This window comes from Asparagus officinalis, chromosome 2 (genome assembly GCF_001876935.1).
Source record: "Asparagus officinalis chromosome 2, Aspof.V1, whole genome shotgun sequence".
NCBI lineage: Eukaryota > Viridiplantae > Streptophyta > Magnoliopsida > Asparagales > Asparagaceae > Asparagus > Asparagus officinalis.
In genome coordinates this window covers 14728673-14737716 of record NC_033795.1, presented here as the reverse complement: position 1 = coordinate 14737716, position 9044 = coordinate 14728673, and the positions used below count along the sequence as shown (strand labels likewise).

General features: G+C 35.0%; 1 protein-coding gene across 1 annotated transcript in view; it reads left to right on the top strand.

Moving 5' to 3' along the window:
- LOC109830351 (R3H and coiled-coil domain-containing protein 1) overlaps nucleotides 1-4392 on the top strand; it is a 5322-nt gene extending 930 nt beyond the window's left edge. Inside the window, exons 3-6 of the mRNA XM_020397598.1 lie at nucleotides 985-1248; nucleotides 1337-1498; nucleotides 3445-3534; nucleotides 3926-4392. Of these exons, the coding sequence (XP_020253187.1) occupies nucleotides 985-1248; nucleotides 1337-1498; nucleotides 3445-3534; nucleotides 3926-4113 (704 nt within the window). The 3' untranslated portion in view covers nucleotides 4114-4392. The remainder of the gene's footprint in view (nucleotides 1-984; nucleotides 1249-1336; nucleotides 1499-3444; nucleotides 3535-3925) is intronic.

Here is a 9044-nt window from a genome sequence, read left to right as displayed (position 1 = left end):
GAATGCTAAATGGAGCAAGTGTAGTGGGTAACTTTTGCTATTTTATTCACTAGAAAACTTAAGAGTTTGTTTGGTAACCTGGAAGAGAAACTGGAAATATAAAGTGAATTGGTTTTTGTTAATTTTGATGTTTGGTTTGCTCAATGTGCCAAATGAGAATGTGAAAGTGAAATACATCCAAATAGGTCCACAACTGATATGATGCCAAGCTGAATTTCCTATAAAAGATTGGAAATTAGTCCTGAAAAAGGAAAAGATAAGAGCACTAGTAATAAAAATATTTTACTTATTATTCATCTCCTCTTGTGTCTCCTACTGGTATTAAAGGGGATTTTTCTTTAGCATGTACTCTATAACATTTATTATTATGCTTATTATCATTAGATTATGTAGTTACTGCAATATTTAAATATAGTTATAGTCTTACGTAATAAATACAAAATATAAATATTGAACTCATAAAATCATGGTTACTAGCTTGTAAGAATACCATAGATGGACTCCAGCGAAGGAATTATTTTACTTCATGCTAGAAGGTTCCAATATCCCACTTTCAATTCATTCTTTTGTCATCTCCAAACAACTTAAGTTGTTGTAAGTTCAATACAATACTAGATGTATATTGTCTATCTCTTATCCAATTTCAAGAATTAGTTATTTGCAAACGAATACTCTAGTCACTTGCATGCTTTGGATTTACTTTCCCTCTTCAGCTTCGCTTTTAGTTTACCAAATTCCCCGGTGAAGTTAGAGTGATCTCTATTTAACTTTGGCTCGCATTATTGCGTTTATTTTGTTTCTGTTTCTTCTGTTGCAACAATGGTAAATCACCTTCTCATCCATTTTAATGCTTTTCCATTCTTGTCTCTTGCTTTTGGACTGGAAGCGGAATCATAATTTCTTTTTCATGTATTTTCTAATGTAGCACCACACGATAGGCAATTGGTATTCTGATATTATGTTGGTTGTTTGTGTGAATGGCAGACTGGGAGGCCATTGCAGATGATGGGGTAACAGGAGGACTTCTTCCTTCTCGGCAGGGAGAGACTTCTAGCCCTCCACGGGTGGATCCATCACCTAAAGAAGCTCCAAAAAGGCGTGGGAGAGGATCTTTTTTGTACCAAAAGAGTTATCTCTACAGTGACCAGCCTGATGTAGAAACTACCAACGGCAAGAATTCTGCAGCTGAGGATGAAGTGGAGGTTCATAATCGCGGCCTTGATGACGAGGATGACCAAGTATGGAATTGTGAGTATGTTTTCCCCCACTTCTTTATTGTTTATTGAGGTAGCAGTACTTAAATGAATGACTGCTGTCTTTTTGCTACCTTCTTCAGTAGGATACGGTACCTCGCATGTTCTTGTTCTGTATGATTTTTCTCCATCCACTCGGACGACAGATTTGGAGAAGCTATTTGACGACTTTAGGGATCGTGGGTTTGCCATTCGCTGGGTCAATGATACTACAGCACTTGCTGTGTTCAGAACACCATCGCTCGGTTAGTTAAACTTTCTATTCTCTTTTTCATAGGCACCATCTCTTTGTGCATTTTTCAAGAATTATAAATCACAACTTGCAATACATTATACACACATTTTGCAAATGTAATCTGTCAAAGTGCGGGGTAAACATCATGCTATTTATTTGTTTTCCTTGTTTCCCAGTCTTTTCTTCTTCTTTTTTTTTGACAGTTCATGATACCTGGACACTTATTTAATTTCAGCCTTGAATTTCACTTTAGCGTGGTAATAATACCAATAGCAGTTTATCCAAATATGATTGACTCTCAAAATGTGAGAGTTAGGATGGTAATAAAGGATGTTTGAATATCTGTATGTGGAATGATGATTAATGGGCCTGTTTGCCAACTCCCCCTAAACCGGCTAAGTGGAACAAAACCGGTTTAAATCCTGGCCCTAGCTTGGCAAAAAACTGGAACAAGACTTAATCTAGTTTTGTTAGACTAGTTTTTTTTTGCCTTAAACTGGTCTTGTTTAGCCGAGAAGGCAAAAACTGATTAGCCCAAAGCTGATTTAGAGGGGGAGTGCGAAACTGACCCATAACAACTGTTGATATTCATGGTTGTCTAGTGATATCACTGCAGATTTCGTCATGCAGATAAATCATTTTCCATATTGATGTGAGTTCAAGTGGTGCTAAAGAAACTAGACTTGTAGATTGTGCAAGGAAAGGAATAAGATTCACTGCAGAAGCTGTTCATTCAATTATTACGATCATAAGGATCATGAGTACCTTCTCATAGTTTAGAAAGGGGGTGGAAGGGATTTTAATAGATTATCAATGCAGTTGTCTGTTCAGTGACATTTTCAGTAGATTCTTTGTTGCTTTGAGAATCAAATATTACATCTCAATCTTCTAGAAGTCTTGGAGAGTCAGATATTGCATCTTAATCGTCTTGAAGTCCTGATTGTGAATTTGTGATACACATAATTTCTTGTGTTCAAACTAAAATGCATGCCTATCACATGTGACATGCCAGTTACCAAGCATGTGGCTGTTATGGGCCTTGTGGCTATCAGGGTATCATCTGTATACCCGTCTTTAGCTTATGGTATCAACCATTACTGTAGCAGATCTCCCTGATGGTTTCGCAGTTTCTTGGAAAGAGATGTTGGTGAAGTCAAATCTTTGATGCTTTAGCATAGAACTTCATGTATTAGCATTCATGTCATAATTGCAAGATTTTATCGGATATTCTTGCTGAATCTTTTGCATGCACTATAACATTATTGAGGTTTCTGTAATTCTGGATATGCAACCCAGTTGCTTATTGCATTATTTATATTCATCTGGATTTTTGCTGCTTTTGATAGTTGTAAAACAAAGTTTGTCAAGTCGTCTCTAATTAACTGACTAGCTGTTTTATCATACTCTTCTTGACTTTATATTTCTTCATTTCAAGTTCTTATATCAAACCTGCACCTTTAGAAGCCTCTCTCGATCATATCGCTGCTGGCCTGGACCGCGGAAAAACGTTCAAGCTTTTTAAGAGTTTGGAGAGAATTTTTTATTTGCATGATCTCAATATGCTATTGAGAGAAAACATCTTGTTTGTATTATGTTTAATATTTGGCTAACATAATGTGTTCAACCTCTCTGCTGTTGTAATGTAATATGATTTTCATTAGTCCAGATGTGTATACTTCACTCTATAAAAGATGCAGTTAAGTATGTTGCATTCTAACCCACCGCGAGCGACCTGGACAATTGGGAGGTTACAGTATGGCTCCAGAGGTCTTGGGTTCGATTATGGGTTGGGTTATCAAAAAAAAAAAAAAGAAAAAAAAAGAAAAAAGGGCATGTTGCAACTTTATTATAGTTGGACATTTCTCTACAGTCAACAATAAGCAACATTTAGAATCAGCTTGGAAACAATTTTTTTTATTACCTTGACCGTGTTTGAACTCGTCATATTTATTGCAGCTCAAGAGGCTCAGAGTACCATTAACTGCCCATTCAAAGTCCGGAAACTTGATGATGAAGATGATATTTTGACTCAGATCTCCAGAAGAGGTATATACTGTTATCTTCTCCTATGTTATCAATTTTTTCTCTTTTAAAAGATAATGGAGGGAAAAACATGTAAAAATAATAATTTATCCAAACTGATAAATGTATGATTGTTGGGATGCTAAAAGTATAGGATACAAAACGAGTGAAGTCATAAGAAGGTTGAGATGGCCATAGTTGATGCTGTGGATGTGGTTGATGAAATTGAACCTTCATGACATATTATAGGTCCGAACGCTGAAAAAGGATTCTTGTAGACAACAGCAAATTTGAATTTTTTTTGTTTCATGTTTTACATTAGTTCCCTCTCCAACTCTATCTTTTCTTTCCATCCTTTCCTCAGAAGTTATTTTATTTGCAACTGGGTAAATGCTTATGACCGTGAGTTTTTCAGATTTAGAACCTCCGATTCTGAGGCCAAAGACATCGGCAAGAACAGCACAGAGGTTGATAGCTCAAGGAATGGGAATCAAGTTCTCCACAGACTTCGGTTCTAATGAGCTGAGGAAACAAGAAAATGCAAGGAAAAGTCGCATAATAGCTCGGCAGACTATGAAGGATGATGCTTGGGGTTCTGACTGACCACAGAACTGGTTTTTGTGTTCAGTCTCCTATTCTTGTTCATGTTCGTATCACCGTTTTCATTGGCATAAATTTGATCAAGTGTATTGCGGATTTTGGAGAACGTGTTACTGCTGCTTAAGTGATGGGATGGGTACTTGTTAGAGTTTTGCTAATGCCCTGAAAAGTACTGGAATTCTCCCTCTATATTGTCGTCAGTTCTTGTAATCGTGTATGTGATAACACAGAAACATAGAGATAATTGGATGATAATAGCACAAGCGGTGATCTTTTTTTTTTGCCCCTTCTTCTATGCTTTTATTGTGATAGTAACATTTTGTTTAAATTTGGGGGAAATCGTGTCAATGCCCTAAATTTGAGAGGCCATGTGACCCAGCCCTCCTAGTTTTGCCAATGTGCTTTTAAGTCCTCAAAAATCGAAATTTATGTGTCCTAGTCTCCACATGTGAGCTGTAGCCCAATGATATGTGTATTTTTTTTATAAATTCCCTATTATACCCCTTAATTGGCCCTTCTATTACGGTCTGCCCCCACCCTTCTCCTCCTCCTATGAGCAAGATCTCATCTTTCTTCCATCACCGCTATACCCAATCCAAGTCCTTACCCAGATCTGACCTTGAATCCACCTCCAATAATGGCTATGCTTAAAGATATTTTCCTTTTATTTTTTGCTCTTGGACGTATATATGATAAGTAGTAAATAGTAACATTGCATGAAACGAGAATGTCTTTAAACTGATTTACCATCCAAACTAGATGAGTTGTTCGCCCCATTTTCAAATTTATGCGACGTACGGGGTAGACCGAGGCCCAATTAGTAAAAGAAGTTAATCCGTGATTTTGCTTGTATTGAAATGATGAGAAGGATAAAAATTAATTTTGAGGGGTATGTATGTCTGGCAAAGTTTAACAATAAAAAGAACATAAGATCACGAATAAATAAAATACCAAATTGTATAGCAAGGATCAATGTCTTGATCTCTTAAAGGAAAAACTCAACCTAAATAGTAAACACGATACTTTCACAAATAAATCTGTTGAATCTTCATAAAAATAGGCAGTCGTTATTGATGCAAACTATTCATTAGATCCAACTATGACGTGCGAATTTTGTTCTAGTACAACGAGACCAATTTTCGTTGTAAATGGAACATGGCCAATATATAGCAAGGTTTCTACAAAATCTCCTAGAACTCAAGGCTGCTCTTACTCCAGTAGTTAACTACACCTAGTTCTACAAAGTTATGTGACCTGACACTTCTCCATCTTTTCACATTATGGATCAAACTGCATTTAATGTGTCTGGACCTCTCCACATCAGCCGTATAGAACAAAAGCTATTGTATTTTGTAACAAATCCTAAATTATCCTTCTCCTTGTTCCCTGAACGCAACGCCCCCATCAAGGCTTTTCATGAGCGAAATTCAGATCTCATTAATGACAATTTGATGGATTAATTGTAGGAAAATTTCTCCCCATTTTTCTCTATCATGAGCAATAACTCTCTATTTAATTGTTTAGGGGGCTTGCTCTTAAATGCTCCTCTTGTCCTAAAATTCTCTCCATTACTCTTTCTAACTTCCCTTCATAATGGCTAAGAAGGCTATCATGTGTATGGTCTCCTCAGGTAATAAAGCAATTTTTTTAAAGATTAACTCTTCAACCACCATGATGTAACTCAAATTTAATGTGTTAGAGAGGTTAATACTTTCTTACGATTCTTTATCGTTGGCATACAAAGATAAAACAAACAATAACTTTAATTTTTCTATTGAGAACGAAGAAGCTCTGTCATCTATCGTGGAACATTGTAGCTATATTGGGTTAAAAGAGATTCACATGAAAGCTTTTTTTAGAAACAGAGGATTCTTTAGGCTTCGTTTGGATAACATTGTGTTTTTGTAAAAAAACACCATGGCATTGTGTTTTTCTCTTAAAGAGTTTTTAAAACACCATGTTGAGTGTTTTTTGCCAACACTAGTTTGACCCATAACAACATAAGTAAGAAACATATTATTAATATATTATATATTAATTATAATAAAATATATTATAAATAAAATATTATAATATTTGAGAAGAAAAGACTGTTTTATGGCGAGTTGGTGACTTAGATAAAAATATATAAAAAGTGAGGTTTGTTACTTATGATGAATGTAGAGAATTACAGATAAGTTACAGTTTGTGGTTTGTTTGAATGAGTGTATTTTATACAAACATATATTGTACACTCTAATGTTCAACAGACAATGTGTTTTCGCAGGTGCTATATATTGTACACTGTTGGACTATAGATGCTTGACATCGGTAACATTGGAGTATAGTAATGTTATGTTTGACCAAAAACATGCAGGCGAATAGAAAAATAAATTTGTGAAATCTTAGGGTTGAAAGCAAAAACCAACAATGTGCACTGGAGCTTGCCTTTGAGTCAGATAAGATAATGATGAGCTTGTTCTTGTTAAACAAGTTTAATAGAGAGGGTTTGAAGAAGAAGGAAGAGGGTGTCAAGCAATATATGCTGTAGCAGCCACATTCCTGACTCGAATCTTCCATAGATACCTACTTCACATACAATCCAACATATTCCACAATTAAGTTCGTGGACCCGGAAAGTAAGCAAGAACCAAAAGTCGTCCACCGCAATGCTACAAGAATTAAATCAACTTTAGAATAAGCAACAAGAAAAGAAAGAGATGGCAAAGCGTACATGTAGTAGATGTGGACAACTTGGACATTATAGGACTAGCGTTACAGCTTTAACAAGCACATAGGTATGCTTAATTACGTTGACAAGTAAAAATATTTATTACTTAAATCGTAATATTAATTTTATCTTTGACATTTTATGTAGCCGAAACTGACAGAACAAGACTAAAGAACAAAGTGTTATGGAGATGCACTTTTTTAAGAATTGGTGAGAAATTTCATTTTGCTTTGACTATATTGTAGTAATACAATATTTGTTCAAATCTGATATTGTATTTGTAAATTTTTTTAGGTTGATGGACATCACAAATTTGCTACTCGTTACCCTGTTTGTAGTAACACAGTTTGAACTTTCCTCCAACTTACAAATTCTGCAGCATATCAACTGAATGAATGGTGGAGAGTTGGGGGTCTAAAGCATTGCTGAAGTTATATGGGTCATCGTCATCTATGAAATGAATGTTGCGATGATTTTTGTATGGAAGTTGATTCTCTTTGGGAATGATCACTCTTTCTCAGGATGTTGTACAAGAATACGTTGCGAACATCATGTGTTCGGAGAATAACTTTATACATAGTTATATGGTTTATGCATTTTGGAGATGCCAAATATGTAACTTGAAAGTTAATAGAAGAAGTCATAGTTGTATTTAGCCTTTGTGACATATGCCTTTTGTAATCATGTTCGTATGTTACTCTATGATCTATAAGGAGAGGAAAAGCTTCTCTTTTAGTTACTTGCAACATTTTGGTGATATCATCTTTCTAATACACAATAAATAGATATACATGCTGTCATTTTCTGGGCCTTACACAAGAGTACCTCTGATATATGTGATATGTTTGAGTGGACCAATATGAAGAAAATCTAATGTTTGCTACTTACTGCATGATACAGATACAGTGTTTTGATCTTCCAAGAGGTGCTCTTTGCAGTTTCAATGGTTTAAAAGACTATTTGAAAATATAAATTTTAGGGACTAATATCTTAAAAAAACCTTTTGGTTGTCTGGTGTTTACAAGTTTTTACCTTCGACGGCAAATTATCTAGTTGTTGATGCATCAGTTGATGCTGTTAAGATACAGTAGAGTTAGAGAGAGAAACAGCTATAATTAGTCTAGTTCAGGTTCAGATCCATCGAATCGATTTATATACCTTTAGCGTTCGAACTTTGTTAAGCGAGTACTCTAATTGATCTTCAAGTTGGTTCAGGTCATTAAGAGTTAAAGTGCAAGAATCATGTTCAATCAGAGTCTATCAAAAGATTAAAGAAATTAAAATCATTGAGAAACTCACAATAACTTACAATAACATGTGCTTCATAGGTGAAACAGAAATTAAAATTTTACTACATTTATATATCATAATAACTGAACCAAAACAAATAACCATAACCAGTTTCGAAACATTTGTTTACACAATATGATATTTGGATACATCAGTCATTCACTGATATGATTGCTCAATCATTTGACTATAACGCAAAGACAACAATTATCATTACAATGATCTTATAAATTTTAAATATAAAATTACACACTTCAGCATTTTTTTTTCAAAACCTGCATCATTTTTTTCCAGCCTTCCGGCCTTTTTGTGATGTTCTTGGTATCACCCACCCATTTAAAAAAGTTACAACCCTTAATAATTAGGTCCTTGTATCTCGGGCATCTATAAATTCCAAGCCCTTATTGTGTCCTTACTTACACATCCATATTCGTGCAAATTAACCCACAATAACATTTCTTTGAACTAAACCATTGTGGATCATCCACTAAGTTCTTAGTCATTGATGATCACTTGATTGACATACATTATGGATGATCTGTTCCGTTGAACTTTGATCTACATACTCTAAAACCTAACACACCAAATTTGGGGTGAACCCATCGTGGTTTGACCCTCCGTCGAGCACTGTAAAAAAGTTCTATTCATTCGAAACCGTTAAAATTGATACGAGTGGTGAAGGGTCAAACCACAACGGGTTCACCCAAATTTGGTGTGTTGGGGATTTTAGAATATGTAGATCAAGTTCAACGGAGCAGATCATCTATAATGTATGTTAATCAAATGATCATCAATAACTAAGAAACTTAGTGGACGTCCATTAAGTTGACACTAGTTTTCTCTCTCTCTCTCTCTCCTCTCTATATATATATATATATAATATATATATATTATATATATATATATCATATATATATATATCAAGAAGAGGGAA